The sequence below is a fragment of the Antedon mediterranea genome, chromosome 9, assembly GCF_964355755.1.
Source record: "Antedon mediterranea chromosome 9, ecAntMedi1.1, whole genome shotgun sequence".
NCBI classification, from domain to species: Eukaryota; Metazoa; Echinodermata; class Crinoidea; order Comatulida; family Antedonidae; genus Antedon; species Antedon mediterranea.
Window position 1 is genome coordinate 12,135,805 of NC_092678.1, and position 21,635 is coordinate 12,157,439.

At 33.1% G+C, this 21,635-nt stretch overlaps 1 protein-coding gene across 3 annotated transcripts; it reads right to left on the bottom strand.

Annotated features, from left to right (window-relative positions):
* Window positions 1-2,223: 2,223 nt before the first annotated feature.
* On the bottom strand, window positions 2,224-13,838 carry LOC140059207 (uncharacterized). 3 transcript variants are annotated; one of them, XM_072105072.1, is made up of 7 exons: window positions 13,730-13,838; window positions 9,786-9,862; window positions 8,707-9,213; window positions 7,812-7,865; window positions 7,453-7,536; window positions 6,029-6,070; window positions 2,224-5,659 (listed from the first exon to the last, which is right to left on the bottom strand). In XM_072105072.1, the coding sequence occupies exons 2-7, from the start codon at window positions 9,793-9,795 to the stop codon at window positions 3,600-3,602; spliced, it is 2,757 nt and encodes a 918-aa protein (XP_071961173.1). In that variant the 5' UTR covers window positions 9,796-9,862; window positions 13,730-13,838; the 3' UTR covers window positions 2,224-3,599. The 3 variants fall into 3 exon arrangements, with proteins under 3 accessions (XP_071961173.1, XP_071961172.1, XP_071961174.1); XM_072105073.1 differs by lacking the exon at window positions 13,730-13,838 and having other exon boundaries at window positions 3,946-4,038; window positions 5,348-5,659; window positions 9,786-9,966; XM_072105071.1 differs by lacking the exon at window positions 13,730-13,838 and having other exon boundaries at window positions 9,786-9,966.
* Between the last annotated feature and the right edge of the window lie 7,797 nt (window positions 13,839-21,635).

Consider the following 21,635-nt stretch of genomic DNA (forward strand, 5'->3'; position numbering starts at 1 on the left):
GGCCTAGTGTCATGATCTTTAAGATATTGTGTGTTTATATGCTACTTTCATTCTAATTTGATGATGAAGTTTTGCATTATCCATATTTAGCCCTGCGGTAAATATCATGTTGTTATTGCTTGCCATTCATTTAAGTAGGCCTACGACTCGTTTGTGAAGGACCTGGTGGCTAGTCATTATCACCAACGAGGAGGAGTGAACTAAAATGTCCTTAATCTTGTTGAATGCCTTCTACGTTTATTGTTAAGTTAATGGTTGCAGATTTTATAAATGAGAATTCTTCATCAGTGGCGGAGTAAATACGACTCACGGAAAATCTGCCTGTTCACTGATAAATGCTTTCAAAGATTTTTATTTTTATTCTATTTTTTACCACACAACAAACAAACGTAAAACTGCAAAAAAATCTTTCCAGCTAAATTATCCACCATTTGAATACAAACTTAAATCCATCTGTCTTATATTTCTTTTTTGTAAGAACCAAAGGATCTACACAACTTCTACCGTTTGCAAATGGATTATGATATATTCTTTTTATTACAATTACTTATAATAGGGCCTACAGTTAGAATCATATTAATTTTATTAAAATGTTTAATTGTAATTAATAAGTAAAATAATAATGTTGCTGACAATTTAAAAACCGTATATAAATTTCGACCTTCTTGTGTTTTCTTGCTACTTTTCCCCACTTGTGTATGTCATTTACTCACTATTATTCGTGTTATTGTAAATCTCAGATATTAGGGAGTTTTCGCAATCTTACGAATACGATAACGAAAACGGATACGTCACGCACACGTATTCGTTTTTCGTAAACCAGTAAAAATCTGTTTCGCATGGCAACGAAATATTGAGGGCGCCGTCCAAAATATGACTGCGGTAAATTTGAACGAAGCGCGGGTTCGTGTTGCTTGGTGCTTGGCCAAAGATTGTATAGCGCCGCTACTACGCGGGCAAAGATTGTATAGTGCCGCTACGCGTAGCGGCGCTATATATAATCTTTGACGCGGGTAGCGGCGCTATACAATCTTTGGCTTGGCTGCCTAGGGTTAGCGTAACATCAAAGCTAGTGAAAAAAACTGCTATTTATCAAAATTGACCTGGCATTTTAGTAAATTACTTTAGTAAATTACTTTCAATAAAAGTATGATTATATTATAATAATAATTCCTGATTCAAATGCAAAATGTGCAAAATAGATCAAAAACTATACTCGTTTTGTAGTTACGAATATGACTGGTTATGATATTCGTCAACACGAATACGCCTTACGAATATGAAATGGGGATCAGTTCAATTCAAAAGTTTCACAAATGTGTGACGTATCCGTTTTCGTTATCGTATTCGTAAGGTTGCGAAAACTCCCTATTGACGAAAAATGCACGAAATAACAATAATCAAAGCTGTTTAAATTAAAATTACCTCCGCCTAGGAGGTTATATTTTATTTCTCAGACATTTGTTTGTGTTTTTAGGACAAACCACAGACGGACCGACGACTCCATTCAATTTTGGAGGCAATCCAGACCAGGATTCCAATTCTGGACCACTCTTTTTTCACCCGATTCTCGGTACACTACGATTCTTCTCGGTACCCGATTGTACTGATACAAATATCACAATACAAACCGAGGTATATAAGTCACATATTAGGTCCTTCGTCAAAACTACTTGATCACGATTAAAATGTCATCGGTCTACCATCATCGATAATCATTATTATATCTTTCGAATTATAATTATTCAATTTCTTTTTTTAAATTTATTGTATGTGATTGTGAGTGATTTGGATTTGATATAATCATTGATATCCATCACTGCATCATCAACGTTATTCAAATTGCCTACAAATGCCATTTTCTAGTTTCGGTACGCCATGATGACGTAGCATCCCACACCCCCACATTGCTGTTTGATTCCAATTGATTGTTGTTATACAATTTAGATAAGTTTCTTTATCAATATTAAACATTTTACATTATTAATTAAATTACATTTCAGTTTAATTGTGAAAATTCGCAAGTAGTCTATCCTGGCCGCCATACATCCAGACCGCACGGAGGGGGTATTGCATGCACCAACAGGATCATAATTGTATAGCTGATACTACTTATTATTATATGCATTAACATAGATAGAGATAGACTGCACATAAACGATACAAAAACAAAATTTAATTTTTCATCAAGTAAAAGTTACAAACAAAAATAATATTACTCCAGTCGTTGGCTCATATATAATATTAATAAACAATAATAAAGTTCAAATGTATACACATACCATTCTAAATTAAAGTGAAATATAAAACTATTCATGTATTGATATACTTTCCATGTACAAATCGCTAAAACATTGCAGTATAATATTGTCAATGCCGACCTTACAATTTGTGAAAGTAAAACAAATTACAATGTTTCATTAAATCATCAGTTATAAATTACTTATGGCAGCGTACATTTATACATTTCTGTTGATTATCTGTCTGTTGTACTTTGTGAAACACTATTGTATTTCAGACAACAGTTACAATTTACAATTTAATGAAGATCATGATTGAGTGTGTCACGGGTAAACTGGTTCTGAATAATCTAGTAGAATCGTTAGCAAAGAATAACGCCGCCAACATGCATCGGCATGATTGCCACCAAGCTTAAAAGTCACAAGCAAATTACTTGTGGTAGACTTAGAACAATTTATCTATTGTATTGTGGCCTGGTAAGATTAATGGAGATTAAACGGAAATACACGATGGATGTATAGCAAATGTATTAAATGTAGGAAATTATAATATAACTCCAAAACAGTCTGACCATGCAAAGATAAATACAGTATAACAATTATTTATTCATTTTTATTCCAGAGGAGGATCAAAGTATATTGATCCAAACGTTGAGAAACTCAACAGTATATACGTGTCGAAAACTTTAGATATCAATTATATAACAATTATGTTCTAACAACACCTAATATGCTTAATATTAACTATATTTACAATTTATTACGCGGTATTTTACTTCAGATCTGTGTTTAATATGCAGTACCATACTTAAGATACGTATATTATATACCACTACATATACAGACAACTACATTATAAGAGTTATAAAAGTTGGTTACAATTCAACCACAAAATAAAAAAAAACAATTCTCAACACCCCACAACAGTGTTCGATATCGTCATGTTGATTTTCAACTGTAGGCCTACATAAATTACGAAGTGAAGTGAACATCGAGAGAATAAAGGTAGATGGCACTATTCAAGAAAATACTTCTGGTAAAAACGAATTAATCTAATTTGGAGTAAATTTGTCGTTTATCGGCCTATAATAACTGTAGGCTTGACCGTATTGATCATTGAATAAACATAACAAAATTACGTTCACACTCGTCGTTCAAGCGATGCGTTAGGTCAGTTGATAGATTGCAATTAACCATTTCAAGCTGCCTCAGATTTGGGGACCTATTCACTAAAGAGCACAGTAATTTAATATCAATGTTGCTGAGATCATTATCATTGAAATCAATCATTGCTAATTCTAATTCATGATTTCCGCTATTTAAACACTCTATAATCATTTGATTCATAACACCACCTGATTAATTGCAATCACTCATTTCAAAACCCCTCATCTTAGGAGACATGATTAATAAAGAACCCAGTAAAGTACCATCAATGTTGCTGAGATTGTTTCTACTGAGAACGATTGATTCTAATGTTAATTGAACTCCTCTTCTTGAACATTCTCTTATCATGTGATTCATTATGTTACCTGATAGATTACAGTTACGCATGTCAAGCCTCCATAGATTAGGAGACAAAATCAATAAAGACCCCAGTAAAGTGCCATCAATGTTCCCAAGAGTATTTTCCCTGATATCGAACGTATTTAGTGCTAATAGAACTCCTCTATTTGAACACTCTCTGATCATTTGATTCATTACGTCACCTGAGAGATTCTTAATTGTAACTTTTTTATTAGCATTAATCCCTAAAATGTGTGCAATAACTCTCCCCTTGCAATCCGATGCCATCATGCTACAAAATAAATTCAAACTAACATTAGTACATTCCATCAAATGAAGTTGTTTAATTAGACGTATAAAATGCCCAGCACAGTGTACTCCTGGACTAATGTGATCAATAAACATCCTAATGGAGGTAGATATGTCTTCCAGGTGTTCTTTTATTTTTAAGTCTTTGCTGGTCAAATTATCGATTAATTCATTTACCACAGCGTCTTCATGTTGTCCTTTAACAAACTTTAAATTACTCGGAAGAGATCGATATGTTGACAACTGATTTGTTATCCAGTGCTTTAAAAATGAATCAACTTTAGGACCAAGGAAACCAATTGCAAACTCTCTCGCTCCCTTTAAATACTCACTTTCTCTTATTACCTCCCACTCACTTTCATACAATGGTGTAAGTAATTTTCTTACATCTGAGCATTCATTTTCCATATTTTCACTTACACATAATTTGCACAAGTAAAATCCCACCAATGACTCTACTATCAACTTGTGAGGAGGCATAAAAATGTTTTCAAAGTTTGATTTTGAGATTGGTGCTTCTTCGTATACAAATCCAAGTTTTAAGGCCATTTCAACCATATCTTTGTTAGCATGTGTATTCAAATCATTTTTTGTTATTGAAAGTCGATTTATCTTTAAGCTATTATACATACACTTACCTAACAAAATCATAGCATTGACATATTTTACAGGAGTGCTTTGAAATTGAGAAATCTTTTGAACCTTTTCTTGTCTGTTGAACTGATTCAAAATACTACGAAATATTTCTTTAAAAAGGTCAGCATTATCAGTAGGAAGACTTTGATTGTCTTCCCACAGAATACAGATTGAAAGTAGTAACATTGGGTTTTTGCACATTGAATATGCTTCTGGATGTTTTTGTTGCCAACCCAATAATTCCTGTCTTAGAGATTTTCCTACTTGAGGATTTTTAAAATACTCAAAATGTTTGTCAATATAATTTCTTATGCTCTCTTCGTTAAATCCATTTACTCTTACATGCACATTACACTCCGAGATAAATTCATCAATGTTCTCTGGTCGTGACGTAAGTATCACAGTACATTGTTCTAACTTATCTCTTTTGAAAATACTAATTATGCTTTGGTTCTCAAATCTTAATTCATCTAATCCGTCGATCAACAAAACAATTTTATTCTCATGTCTCTTTATGAATCTTTTAATTAATTTTGGATCTTCTGGGAGATCTGTGTCTAAATTAAAGTCTTCCATATTCTGTTGCTTTACAATCAGATCTAGAATGTCGTCATCTTTTTCTAAATCCCTTACACTCAAAAGAAATACAATTTTACCTTCAAATACATTAATTGATTGGCCAGTAGCCCAGTTGTATGATAAATGCCTCAATATAGTAGTCTTACCAATACCTCCCTCGCCATCAATAAGAGCTTTACACCCAGGTGTTGATTTGATAACATCTACCACTTCTTTTATTGTTGTTGCTTTGCTTCCTTGATTGCTTTCAGTTTGTTTGAGTAGTTCCATATCAGTAAACATCTGTGAAATGTCAACTTTGTATCTAATACGCATTATTGCTGGTGTAAATCTACTGGCCTGGCTGCAAAATTTCTTTTGTTTTTGAAGCAAATATCTTTCTATCTTTCCTAAATGAAAGAAAGTTGTTGAAAATCGTTTATTTATTCATATTGAATAAAGCGTTATTTAAATGATATATTTGTAACTCTACAAATTTTGCAAATTGTATATGTAAAGAAGCTAATTCTCTATAAAGACGGATACTCGTATGAAAAAAAAGTGGTTAAGCTTCATAATTATTATTGCTGTTTTAGACATGAAATCTCCGCTTTTTATTTATTTTTGTGCTCACTTTTATTATTTGGTATATAATTTGAGTGGAATAAACAATTACTCTTTCTATCTCGTTGCTGTGGTCAGGATATAAATCTACACAAAAAAGCAATTATATCTATTTTCTGAAAGTTGTAATATAAATGTATGGTAATGTAACTAACCTGCTTCTGATTTAACATCTTCTCCAATTCTTTCTTCTTCCACTGAAAATAAATAACATGACATTCTAAGATTCACAGTAAATGCATTTTATTCAAAAATAAATTCACAGTTTTTGTTACAGAAATGTCAGAATCGTCCCCATTGTAAACATTATCCAATATTTATGTCAAATTGCAATAAAGCCATTTTGGAAGATTTTAAAACGTTAGAAGAAGCCAATAATTTCATTGTGAACAAACAATTTATTGAAAATACTAAAAGTACCAGAAATTTAAATATAAACGTTTGAATCTCTCTGAATGTTGAGATACAAGAACAACATAGAGGGATATCATTGTGTGAAATGCAATTGTTATAGCCTGGCTATCAGTGGTCAATATAAAGATAAATATAACATGTATTTTGCTTCAAAAAAGCTTAATGAATCCTGATTTTGAACACTACTATAATTGTCTTTTTTTTCGATTACAGTATTATTTTGTTGATATAAGTTTGCGGTACACCACTTATATTAGTTCGGAAAAGAACTGTTGAGTTTCTCGACATTTCGATCAATATGCTTTGATCGTTCTCAGGAGTGAGAACATTCTCAACATTTGATTTCGCCATGCAAACCTTCAAACAATATGTACAGATATTATTATTATCATGTTGTGCATTGTGTTTTCTAGGAAAGTCCTTCCGCAATGGTAATACAAAATTTCAATCATGTCCAATAAACGTTTAGTAGGGATTCTAAGCACGAAAATACTTTTGATTCATTAAAACACCAATGCGAACATTCTGAAAAGAGGTCGTATAAGGACACACGTAGTTTGCTTTTGTTTTATTTGTAGGTCGGAGAAATGAAGTACGGGAACGGAAGTATCGAGGGTCATAGGGAGAAGTTGCCATAATTGCAAACGACTTGTCTATTGGAAATGCTGTAACAATCACTCCCATTCTTTAAAAATTGATGGACTAGTTTACAACACAGTCCAGTGTAATTGAAGTAAGTATGAACTAACTGTGAATGCACAGTATATTGGGTTAAGAATTGAATGTACCGTAACTTGGCCAGCATCTGGGCATATAGGGTGTGCATCTAATCATTTTGTTTTATTCAAAGGGTATTTACCCAGCTATTTCAATCCATTTAAACTGTTTTTACCATTAAAATAAGTCTAACTATGTCCAGTTTAACTATGTCCAGTTTAACTATGTCCAGTTTAACTATGTCCAGTTTAACTATGTCCTGTTTCATTTTATAATTATTATTTGCTTTGTTTATTAACGGATTGAGTTTGATATCATATTTCTATCACGGTTTGCTTGGATTATCCAGTTTGAAATCATTTATTACCAACACAATAGGCCTAATGCTCTTTTGTATTAATCTTTAAATAAATCACTCAAGGGGTATTGAATGAATACAGTTACTTACCTTGGTCTAATTTAACACATTTTGGTAATCTGGCGTACATTATCGGTGTATCTGAACAATGCGCTACTGATTTCTCTGATCCCTCTGTTTGAAATAACCAATAGAAAATATTATGATTTCATTCAAGCAATGCTATCCACGTTAATAATGTTTTCTCATTCGTGATTTTGATACTGACGATCGTTTTTTCATAGTAATATGTACCATATGAATACCGTAGGTCCAATAATTCATGCTTTTGTTGAAAACCCCATCAATAATATATTTTCTTTGATATGAATAGTAAATATAAGAGTTTAATAATACTGTAGGCCTACATACAAGCGTAAAGTAAAAGTAAAAAAAGTAAAATAACTCACCCGTGTCTAATTTGCGTTTTAATGTAAGTTGCACTGCCTCTGTAGCTGAACCATCTGAATCAAATACAAAGACATATTAATAACATTCCATAATCACGTTTTTTCAAAATGTCATTCATTTTAGCATAATTTAGTAGCTTCACTATGCATGTTAAGAAGAATAGTTTATGAGTTCACACTGTGACTGTGCATCGCACAGTTTAGCACAATCCTTTTACAATTCGAATACAAAAAGTACTCAACCAATCTTTATGTTGACAACGAAAGTTCCCAATCGAATACGAAAATTGTAGATTTTTAACATTTATTTTTACCCTCTTTCCCTGAAAAATCGTTGAATCCGGTCAATTCAACGCCCGCAAACCAAAGTCGACTGGAAAACAGTATTTATAGTCATCTAATCTTGTCTGTGTTATATAGGTTTCAGCAGTTACCAGATTAGATAGGTTTGTAGTTTGTAATGTAATTCTTACTACTAGGCCTATGGATTATTTCTTACAATACTTTATAACTATTGCAATACAATGTAAAATGTATTGGATTTTGAGGAAGAGGTTATTTTCAGAAAAAAAGCACCACAATAATTTTGCAAATTATACCTATTGATTTGCATGTATTTTAGAAACAAATTCACAAATATTCCCTCAACGTTATAGATGAATTATTCATTCTCATACATTTCCATTGCCAACATTGTCGTTAAAATCAATTTCAATAAGGCTATAATGCTGTAAAATTTTATATTTATGTTTTTTAAATTTTTAGAATGTCAATATGGTTGTGTAATAATGTATACAATTACAATTTTGGACATATAAAATTCACGGAGACCGAATTTGAGTGACTGTTTGTTACTGTAACTATACTCAGTTTTACGCTTTTTGCACCAACATACCTTTATTGAGAAGTTTTACCGTTGAATCCAGTCCAATCTTCTTTAGATTATCAATAAATTCTTCCAGTTTTTCCTCACAAAGTATTTGTCTTTGTTCCAAATCCATAATCAAACTCCAAGCATCTTTGTAATTCTTTAACGCACTACCATTGTACAGTGCATCAATTTTTTCAATATCCGTCTGTCGCAGTACATTTCCAAAATTTACAATTTGTAGTCGATATAATGTAAACTTTGTAATTTCAACTTTTTGAACTTCGAGGAAAGAATGTTGGAGAAGATTTATGATACCAAACTGCTCTGTTACTTTTATTGTTTGGTAAAGTAGCGCAAGATTGTCAGAACTTAAACGTCCACATTTCCTTAATTCATTCAGTAAGTCTATCGTTTTACGGGCTTTGTCTATATTTGTTACTGTAATTAAATCTTTATATAAAACTTTCAGCTGTCTGAAGAGGTTGTGTTTATCATACCAAGTTGAAACATTCACTATATCAAGATCAAAATCTAATGGTAAATAAAATAGAAACAAATATTTAAACACGGACTAAATTTTCCACAAAAATTACCATTTGCCATGTTCTCAATGTTATGTCTTCAGATCATTTCTTAGCTATCAAACAAAAATAATATATATATATATATTTCCCACTATAATGTTGCACAGTTGTTTTCTGTAGAAAATGCCCGTAACATGAACTAGTGCTAGTACGATTTCAAAGAAGTAAAATATTCGTTTTGAATTATATGACTGCTTATTGTTTTTTATTACACGTTGTTTAACATTTACAATTTCAAGATTAGCTTATTTGTCTGACCCTAACACGAAAGCGCTTCTGCTTATGGTTCTAGGTATAGATATGTATCTTATACAATCAGAAAATTGTTAATTTACTTAATAATTACTAACATTATCACTACATAATGTAAACATAAATATTATAAACATTGACATAAATCATGGAATACCAGAATTTTATTTCAGTCTCCCAAAATTACAATAATAAAAAAAAATTAAATAATAAAGATTTAAAGACATAATTAATTTTTAACAAAAAATCCATTCAATCTTCTATTACCTGTTGCCATGTTATCAATTTTCTGTCTTCAGATCATGGTATTGCTTCGCTTTAAGTCGTTCCTACACTTTCAATTCCTATATTTAAGATTGAATAAGGCCACTTTTATTCGTATCAGTCGATAGCGAACAAACATTCAACATTCAACAGGTAGCACACCATGATACCTTGTTCACGGTGAGTATGCCGTTTCCTTCTATAAATTAAACAACGCGCATTAACTCTATAGAATTTACATTTACAAAGAAGTTTATTATTATAAAAATGGTACAGCAATTTCATTTGAAATAATCAACTAGAAAATGTCCCAAGTTATTTCGTTTATTGAGGTAAATATAAAAGAAATAATGATATTCAAACAGTACTGCTTGGCACGGTTTCAAAGTAAATATTTGTTTTGAATTATATGTACAGTATACAGTCTTTGTAAAAGTACTACTTGCACGCTGTTTGTTTAAATTTACGGGTTTAAACTGAGCTTATCAATAACTATATTGACATAAGACATTGACATATAGATAAACTTTATTCGACAAAAAATGTAACATTTTTGAAAATTATATTTCTTTTACCACACCATCCTCTTGTTTTTAAAATAAAGTGTAAATTAATAGGAAGTGATCAATTATGTTGAAATATTATTTGTAATCTAGTGCTTTACAAAATCAACAGCTTTAGTATCAAGGAGACAAATTGAAAACTCTCTTGCAATTGAAAACTCCCTAAAGTAGAATTAAATACCCACTTTCTCTTATAATATGGTGCAAGTAATTGTCCTACATCTGAGGAGTCATTCTCCATATTTTACTTTCACATAATCAAATACAAGTAATGACTCTAATGACTCTATTATCAATTTGTGAGGTGGCATAAAAATATTTTAAAAGTTAGATTTTGAAATTGGTGCTTCTTCGTATACAAACCCAAGTTTTAAGGCCATGTCAACCATGTCTTTGTTTGAATGTTTGTCATTAAAATCATTTTTGTTTATTGTACGTTTGTTTACTTTAAGCTATATTATACACTTTCCTAACAAAATCATAGCATTTACATACTTTACCAGGAGTCTTTCGAAATTGTTCTTGTTTGTTAAACTGAATATGCTTCTTGATGTTTTTAGCCCAACCCAGTAAGTCTCGATAACTAGTTCCCTTTAAATGAATGTTCCCAATTCTGGTTTAACAAAATATGCAAAGTGTCACTGTGTTCTACTACTATATTTGAACATCATCCGCCTCTGGGATCTACATTTAAAAATTCGGGGATTTGGTGGGAGAGGGGGTTGGGAGATAGGGTGTGGGAGTTGGGGTTCAGAAGATAGGAGGGATTTTGCTTAGGCTAGGGGTAGTTTGATTGGAAAATGTTAAAGTATTTTAATTATCCCTAGGAATGGGGCTGGGAGCTTAGGGTGGGGATTTAGACCTATCACCATGACCGAAACTGTATTGGGAATGTTTTAAACTACTTATGAAAACTGCCACTGAGGGATTATGGGTTTGGGGTGATGGTTAACATAATTTGTACTGGCACCGTTTTAAACACATCACCCAGTATCTGGGGTGTGTTTGGAGGGAATGGAGGAAGGTGGCACCGTTTTAAACACATCATCCAGTATCTGGGGTGTGTTTGGAGGGGATGAAGGAAGGTGGCACCGTTTTAAACACATCACCCAGTATCTGGGGTGTGTTTGGAGGGGATGAAGGAAGGTGGTACCGTTTTAAACACATCACCCAGTATCTGGGGTGTGTTTGGAGGGGATGAAGGAAGGTGGCACCGTTTTAAACACATCAATTAGTATCTGGGGTGTGTTTGGAGGGGATGAACGAAGGTGGCACCGTTTTAAACACATCACCCAGTATCTGGGGTGTGTTTGGTGGAGGGAATGGAGGAGCGAAAATACTGGCGTTATGAAGTAGCCTATATGATTGGAATTGTAATAGGAAAAGTTACTACATTCGAACTGTCCAGGAAAAGAGTTAAGGTTTGTTGATTGTGGCTGGGATGGTGAGAGGAGAAAGAAAGCTGGGAGCCCGCAATATCAAAATTAGATATTTTAATTATCAGCCAATATGACACCTATTTATTTGCACAGTTTACAACGTACTTAAACCATAGGCGTACATAAATCATAGCTATGTATACCCCTCTCAATTAGAAGCTGAAGTTGAATTTGTCTTGGGAAGAAGAATATCTTTTTACAAAAGAGTGTTATTGAAGAGGGGTGGGGTTGGTGGGTATAGGGAGGTACTGTCGTCGGTTGTTACGTACTGAGAAGGCTTTATACTAATTTAAAAACCCGCCCTGGGGCGGATATAATTGCTAGTAATGTATATAAGTACATTAACATTAACTCATAAAATAGCTTGTCGACGTTAGTCGACAAGCTATCGTTAACAATAATCGGCGATCTTCTACGTAAACATTGAAATGTTAACAATGTACAGGAAAAGGTACTCGCTGTCGTTATCATTTCAACTTGATCGTTTTCAAACGATCGTCGTTGAACTTTTAACTATCAACGACGACAGGAAAACAGGCTTTAAGCACCAAATTTGAATTGTTTTTTTTAACATTTGTGTTCGAAAATTTATTTTTTATTTTACGTTGTGGGCATTATCACATGTGGGGGAAGATCGTTTTCACATTTGTTGGCGCTTATTTAACATTTGTGGGTGATGTGTTTTCACATTTGTGGTTGCTTTCACATTTGTGGGTGATGCGTTTTCACATTTGTGGTTGTTTTCACATTTGTAGGCGATGCGTGTTCACATTTCATTTAAATTTGTGGGCGTTTTCGCATTTGTGGGATCAACAAAGCCTCCGATGCCTCTGTTAATATGAATAGATTGTATTGAGTAATTTCAATATGCATTTTATCTTAGCAATGGTATACCTATTCATCGTTATACAACTTCATTTTGTGATTTGTTTTACAGTACAGGATGTGTTTATTTTAAATAACGAACCAGTTGAGATTGGATTGGATTGGAGTAGTGAAAATAATTATTTATGTTTGAAGATAACCGGATGTCCATGTGAGTTATTCTATGGCCACATGGTCTCCGGTACCAGAGTCCCATGTGTAAGACAATTATAAATAAATTATTTTGATATAACTGGTATTAGACGGTTAAATAAAAGTCTTTTTAATTAGATAATGCTGTAGATCATTTTATTAGTACATTCTAGCATAACTATGTTAACAATGTGTTGTGCTTCCTTATATCAATACAAATCAATTATTTTTCTGTTGGCCAAAAAAAACCTGGGATGCTTGGCCAGTACAGGGGAAAGGTCAATATGGTCAAACTTAAGACTTTTTGTAACTTGGTAACTACTGGGTTTATTGGAATATTTTTGTGCCAAACTACTCAGAAGACCATATTTCTATTCACTCTAATGGGCAACTTTTGAAAAAGTGGACGAAAATTTCTTTTCTGACTACTGGTCACGAAATTGGCCATATGAATATCTAAGCAACCACTTGTCTGAAAGTGATAATTGTGGTCTCAAATTACTCGCAAAGTATATGTTTATATTTGTTCTAATGTAATAAAAATCATAAAACTGTTAATAAACCCCTAATTTTGACTTTTGAAAATGGCCATATCAATATCTCAGGCACCACTAGTCAGAAAGTTATAATTGTAGTCCCAAATTACTCGAAAGTATATATTTAAATTTGCTCTAATACAATAGAAATTTACAAAATGTTTAAAAAACACCTTATTTTGACATTTAACCTATAGCTGGTATATTTTTTCTGTTATTCTGTACAATGATTTCTTAGAGTAAGCTTCTTTTTGCTATGGATATATTATGTCATCATGGTATTCCGAAATAAAAAGATGAATGAATGAATGAATTTCTTCCAAAAATTACAATAAAAAAGATTTAAAGACGTACTAAATTTTCAACAAAAAACTCATTAAATCTGTTATTACCTGTTGCCATGTTCTCAATTTTCTGTCTTCAGATCATGGTATTGCTTCGCTTTAAGTCGTTCCTACACTTTCAATTCATAGATTTAAGATTGAGTAAGGCCACTTTTATTCTTATCAGCCGATAGCGAACAAACATTCAACAGGTAGCACACCATGATTGTTTGTCACAATACCCTTTTCACGGTGGTATGCCGTTTCTTTCTATAAATTAACAACGCGCACTAACTTTATAGAATTTACATTTACAAAGAAGTTTATTACAGTATTATAAAATGGTACAGCATTTTCATTTGAAATAATCAACTAGAAAATGTCCAAAGTTCTTTCATTTATTGAGGTAAATATAAAAGCAATAATGATATTCAAACAGTACTGCTTGGCACGATGTCAAAGTAAATATTTGTTTAGAATTATATGTACAGTATACAGTCTTTGTACAAGTATTAATTGCACGCTGTTTTTTTAAATTTACGGGTTTAAACTTAGCTTATCAACTATATTGACATAAGACATTGACATATAGATAAACTTTATTCGTCAAAAATGTAACATTTTTGAAAATTATATTTCTTTTACCACACCCTCCTCCATGTTTTTAAAATAAAGTGTAAGTTAATAGGAAGTGATCAATTATGTTGACATATTATTTGTAATCTAGTGCTTTACAAAATCAACAGCTTTAGTATCAAGGAAACAAATTGAAATGATGGATGATGGTTTTCAGTGGAAGAGGTGGCGATTAGGAGTGAATTCTCAACCTCAGCCCTACACCGTGTTGGGATTGAGTAAAAATTTTTTTGAAAATATGGACTTTGGCTAGAAATTAAGTTAAAAATCCTATCAAAGTTCCAGCTTGGAGTCAATTGTTTAAAACCTTAAAAAGATATTTGAAACTAAATTATACACATAGGTCGAGCCAATTCCAATGGTAGGGGGCGGTTAAGTGAGTCTTCTGCACCATCACTTACTTTGATCATGGAGTAGGCCTAATGTAATAAAGCGGCGACTCAGGTCATTTTTGTGAAATTCACGAAAAGCAATTTTGGATTTGAAACGAACAAAATCTCGGTCGCTTTTTTTTTAAATCAAGAAAAATTCACCAATTAATAGGAAATTCATAACAGCGGTAGAATATAATATGTGAATTTTTTGGCAAGGAGATAATCAAGATATAATCCTAAATTTTTTAGAATTTGGCTGAAATATATATATTCTCCTTAACACTTTGAACTGCCACCGCCAGCGTTTTTAGCCCAATTCGATGTTTTTATTAAAGCTGATTGCAGGGCCGTAGCCAGGATCTGTCAAGGGGGGGTTCGGACACTAAATATTTGGGTCAACCCCCCCCCCCCCCTTCCCCCAGCCTGATGCGAAGCGAATTTTGTTAAATGACACCCCTAGATGGCCGGAAAAGACACTATCGTGCAGCATGCTATATAACCAATGAGCAAAAAGATCGTACTTTTTTCCTCCTCCTCCTCCTCCTCAAACACGTCGATAATTTAAATGACGATAACTATTTGTTGCCGTATGTTAGATGCGCGTGCTCTGTGCGGAACCGCCGATTGTTTGATCATTTACTCCGTATTTTGTTTTGCGTTCAAGTTCAATGCGAACGTATATCTAGGAGCAGCCCCGAAAAAAGCACACTGGGTGAAGGCAAATGCTATTTGCTAGCTCTATCTATATTATTTATTTACAGCAATTTGTTGAGGAATATAAATATGTAAATAGGTGATATTGATACATTTTAGTACGTATCGGCTGGTGGTCTAGAAAAAAATAATCGGATGCCATAATGTGAACTACAGTACTTGATACCATAGATATTATAGTGTAAAATATTAATATTCACTATAATCCTCTATGACCCCATTTACACTTCAGCTTTTAGCGAGCCCGAGGCCGGCTCGGAGCCAAAAGTGCACAAGTGTAAACACTCTGGGAACAACCGAGCCGGCCTCGAGCCGGCTCAATTTTGAGCCTAGTCTAGAGTAGGCTTCGGGCCGGCAATTGCGGGCTTCGGGCCGGCACTTCGTATAGTGTAAACACTCGCGGTCATAAAATGAACGTTCTGGGTCAACTAGGCCTATAGCTTTAAGTTTACGAAACTTATTGCTGATGAATCGGAAATTCTTCATTGAAATTAAATTGGTGAAGATGTATACGCCTTTTTCACGAAACGAAGACATCTTCGATCTATGACAAACAATGCCGTGCAACGAAGCGTAACCAACAGAAATAACATAGTGTTTTCAGGGGATTTCAGGACACCATGCGGCGCCTATGCTTATAAACTATGGTGTTTTTTTTCGATGGACTTATTATTATTATTATAAAATTATAATTTTTTTTAATCACAAAGTTCTATAGGCTAATCTTTAAAGAACATTTTACAGTAAAAATTTTGTCCATACGACTGTCCGTTGAGGAGTTACGAATTTTTAAGTAACTTGTCCTCCGAAAATAGGCTGAAAACGCTATGTTATTTCTGTTGGTTACGCTTCGTTGAACGGCATTGTTTGTGTTGTCATCGATCGAAGATGTCTTCCGTTTCGTGAAAAAGGCGTAGGATCTACTACTATTCTTTAGAAAACGAGACGCAAACATTAGTAGTAAAAGCAATAATACAATTGTTTTGATCAATATTAAATACCGTTATTTGATTCTTTTTTGATAAAGTTGATAGGCCTAGGCCTAGTGTAGATCGACAACGCTTATAATATTAACTTTTTAAGACGTGAATGTAGCGAAATCGTATCATCGAGCACTCTTCCGCGAGAGCAAGTGTAAACGCAAAAGTAAGGGCCCGAGGCCGGCTTTTTGGGTAAGTGTAAACACATTGCGGGCTAAAAAGAAAGCCGGCGTCGGGCCGACTTCGGGCCGGCTAAGAAATCGTCGATGAAGTGTAAATGGGGTCTATGATACATTATACTTCATAGTCACACATAAATACTGATGTACGTCGGAAGGCTATATACTTTATGCATGCTGCCTGACTGCCAGTGATCTAAACAATTATAGGTACGCAGTTGTCTGGCGGTGTCCTTTGTACGAATCGTTCGTGCGCCAGCTCGCTATGAGACGCGTCAATATCATGTTACTTGCAGGGACCAAACATTTATTTTTCAGGTTAAAATCGGCAATTCATTTGCAGCTTTTAGAAATTTACAGACACGTATTACTAGTTGACGCTCATACAGAGAAGAAGGTTCACGAACAAGTTTACGAATTTTTCAATTTACAAACAACTTTTTGTACTGTGGGGCACGTATTTGGAGGATTTTTGGAGATGAGGGTGAGGTATTGGGCATGTCGGGGATGGGGGTTCGCAGTTGGTTAAGGGGGGTTCGCTGTAAAGGGGGGGTTCGCCCGAACCATAAAAACCCCCCCTGGCTACGGGCCTGGATTGAAACCATGTATGTGATCTGATTTATATGTAATTTAGACTAAAATAATCATAAAGATTTTAGCTTTACAATGGTACCAAGAACGATTTTTAAAGCGCAATATGTAAATCGTAATAGTAAAATGAAAGTAACACACTTTTTGAGTTTTTCGTAGTTTCGCGCAAGAAAGTCGAGATATTCGCGATTTTGTGCAAGACATCATAGACTAGTCCAGATAGTCATATTTCCACTTTAATAAGATGCTGTAGGCATTTCGTGTTAAAAGCGAATAAACATGTGTTTTAGGGTAATTTTGGGGTGCTGAATTCAAATTTGCTGTTTACCCAGCTCAATTTTTAAATCTTCACCCTTAAAATGTGAAAAACAAAATGGCCGCCATTTTAAACGTATTTTGGCTTATAACTTGACTTTTAATTAACGTAGCAAGTTAAAATTAGTTTCTATACCTATGTTTGTGATACTGAGGATTCCAAATATATTGTTATTAAAGTTGTAAATATTCTATTTCAACCTCCATGTTGGAATTCAAGATGGTCGCCATTTAAAACGTATTTTGGCTTAGAACTTAACATATAAGTAACATAGTAGGTAAGAAATGATGTCTATACAGTACCTATATTTGTTATACTGAGGATTTCAAATATATTGTTATTACAGTTGTAAATATTCTATTTCAGTCACCATGTTGGAATTCAAGATGGTCGCCATTTAAAACGTATTTTGGCTTATAACTTGACATATAAGTAACATAGTAGGTTAGAAATGATGTCTATACAGTACCTATGTTTGTGATACTGAGGATTCCAAATATATTGTTATTAAAGTTGTAAACAGCCACCATGTTGAAATCAAAGATGGCGCCTATTTTAAACAAACACACACCCACAGGGTAGTAACAAAGTGCGATGCAAACAAACAAATGAAAATAAAAAACTCACAAAGGGATTGTTCTTTATGTGTAAAATATTTTAAAACGAGATAGATGATAATGATGATCATTGTCAAGTGTTTAGAAAAATTAATGAAAAAAGGAGGTAATACGGAATTCATAAATGTAAAAATGTTACTGATGACATTTGGAATTAACAAAAATGTGTTAAATAATATGATTTAATGACATGAGATAATAGGAATGTGAATAAAAGAGAAAAAAAAATATATATACAGTATATAGACATCACAGAATAAATTCTAATCCGCCCGATATAATGAAATTTAATTAATTAGAAAGAATAAAAATGACGAAACCTGTGAGAATGAGAAAAAGCCCTCTCCGAGATTCAAACCCGGAACCTTCTGCTTGATATGCAGATCTCCTAACCATTGGACCACTGGGGTTTTCATTGTATTGTTCCAATTCGATTGTGCGAGGCAGCGAGGCACACCAAATATAAGTGTGAGGCATGCGAGGCATATAGTTTACAATTTCAAAAAGGTGCGAGGCATATAGTTTACAATTTCAAAAAGGTGCGAGGCATTTCTTAACGGGCTATTATGCTATATTATAGGCCTAATAATCAATTATTTATATTTTTAAAATAGGCCTAGCGTATCGAAATAGATTCGTGTATACACTCATCGTGCTATGTTGTATATTTTTATTTAACGATTGTTTTTTTCAAATTGTTTGTTCATAATGATAATGAAAGAGTTGGTCAAAAAGACTTCACAGAATTAATTCAATACAACAACAACGTATTTATATCAAAACATTTCTCGGAATAGAAATAGATTGTAAAATTGGTAAAAAAACAAACATGTTAAATGTATACAAACAACAACTGATAAAGACATCAGTATAATAATAATATATAAATTGAGAAAACTGCTAAAAAGTAGTGTATAATTTATTTTATTTATGCATTGATATTACCATATATTAATGATTGTTGTGAAATTTGGGGTAACACTTATAAAAGTACAGTACAAAATGTTTACAAAAAAAAGGTACTGTAATTTATAAAATTATCAATAGTGTAAGATGATAGCATTAGCCATAGTAGTAAATGATACTGGATATCAGAGGAAGTAGAGGTTTCGTTTTGAGGTTTTTTCATCTACAGTATTATATATAATGCCTTCAATTCAGAATAAGGAAATAGAATTAACTAGCTTCACGGCCAAAATGATAATAGAGGACTAAAACAAAGTGGAATGCGTCAATTTCTCATGCATTTATTGGTGAAAAACACGTTTAATCTCAATATATTTTTGTTAATTTGTCAATAAAAATGCTGTAATATGTTACTGCTGATACTGTTCTGTTTTCAAAGAATAATAATCGATCCTAAATTTTGGGAAACGATAAAATGATGCCTCGCATTTTTTGATGATGGTAAAACGATGCCTCGCATACATTTCTGACTTGCCTTGCTTTTGCGCATATCCTAGGCCTGTTGTGCATGTAATTCTCTGTGCCCTGGGGACCTGTGAACACCTGCACATAGCCGGCCTAGCCCATTAAACAATTATTACGCAATAAACATTAAGCTATATATGCTTTGCAATTAGTGGTAATATGTAGGCCTACACACATAAATATAAGTTTAATTTATAGTATAATAATTAGATATCAAATTAATAGTTTTCATACAATAATATCGTGGATTTATATAGCGCCTAATGTTGTGAAACATTATTACCCCAGTCTATTGGATCAAACGTGTATGGAAACATCCAAAATTGAAATGACACATGAAATAAATAATGTCATATTGCAGTTCTTGGTATAACAAGTGAGCATCTTCATCTGCAATCAAAGTTGCTATTTCATTGCCAGAATTTTACCTGTTTGGTGACCAAGTCAACAACTTTTTTGGCTTCTATATATAAATTTACGTAAGGGCAAAATTCGATAAATCTCGGTTAATTTATAGAATTTTTACTCGATGGTATATAAAGTTGGTTCATACTTTCGGTACTGATTTTAACCATCTGACATAACCCTGTTTATTAATTAAATTGAGTTAGGTAATTAGTTATTGACGATTAAAACGAATTTAGGTTCAACGATTTGCCCCAAATAGGGGTGTTTTCCGATATATACACTGTCTAATGGATGTCCATCTTGAAAAATACCCGCCACAAAAATGCGAGGAGGCTTCGCATTTTCCTATCTCCTCCTACGATAATTGTTTTTAATAGCTGAAAACTGATTGAACAGCTAGAGTACAGCATCATAAATGTTGAAGACAGGCCGATTTTCTTTAAAAAATACTATTTTGATAGATTTAATATACGATTATACAAATGTATTGATTTGCGATGAATGGAACATCCCAGAGTTTGGTTTAACACAAGTAGGTAAATTTATGAGCCCTTGGTTTAACACATACGGTAGGTAAATATATGGGCCCTTTGAGAATAAACTTGCAATACTTTGACAATACTGTAAATACCTATTAACTATTTTTGGTCGTCATTTGAATCGAACATTTCTTACTGTGAATGTTCATACTGTTAGATGTAATATAAAAATATATACAAATAAACTTTATTACTGAGATTGTGGTTAGGCTCTACTGATATATAAACACATTATTATATACAAATAAACTTTATACTGACAGTTCCTTCTCAACGTTTGTATTAATTAATAATTACCAATAATATAAACGTCGTAGTGGTGTATCGTGACATGTACTTTGATATTTCAATCGATTATGACAGTGACAGTTTTAACAAAGTATTAAATCGCAAATGTTTTACTTTATTTAGAGGTATATTATTTATAGGCCTATAAAACATGAAAAAAATATTTCGTTACTGAGTGGATAAAGAATATATTTAAAAATTGTTCCTCTTTGTACCTATCCGCTTTCCCATCCCTCAACCCTAATGTTACATACAAAACACAAATTGGGTTTCTTTAAATGAGTCCAAATCAAAAATTTGGACTCATTTTGTGATAAGTTTCTCCTTCGGAAGTAATTCCCAGGGTGCTAATTTTAGTTGACTACATAAATCATCGTGTCTATTTTTTCGTTTCTGTAAACGACAATGTATTATAGTCCTGCGGTACGTACATTTGAAATCGCCAGTTTTGTTACGCAGAAATTACTGTGTATTCGAGAACCATCTGTGGGCACGACCTAGATGGTACGCGAGCGAAAATATTCTATTTCAGCCGCCATGTTGAAATCCAAGATGGCCGCCATTTTAAACGTATTTTGGCTTATAACTTGACTTTTAATTATCATAGCAAGTTAAAAATAGTTTCTATACCTATGTTTGTGATACTGAGGATTCCAAATATATTGTTATTAAAGTTGTAAATATTCTATTTCAGCCTCCATGTTGGAATTCAAGATGGTCGCCATTTAAAACGTATTTTGGCTTATAACTTGACAAGTAACATAGTAGGTTAGAAATGATGTCTATACAGTACCTATGTTTGTGATACTGAGGATTCCAAATATATTGTTATTAAAGTTGTAAATATTCTATTTCAGCCGCCATGTTGAAATCCAAGATGGCCGCCATCATTTTAAACGTAT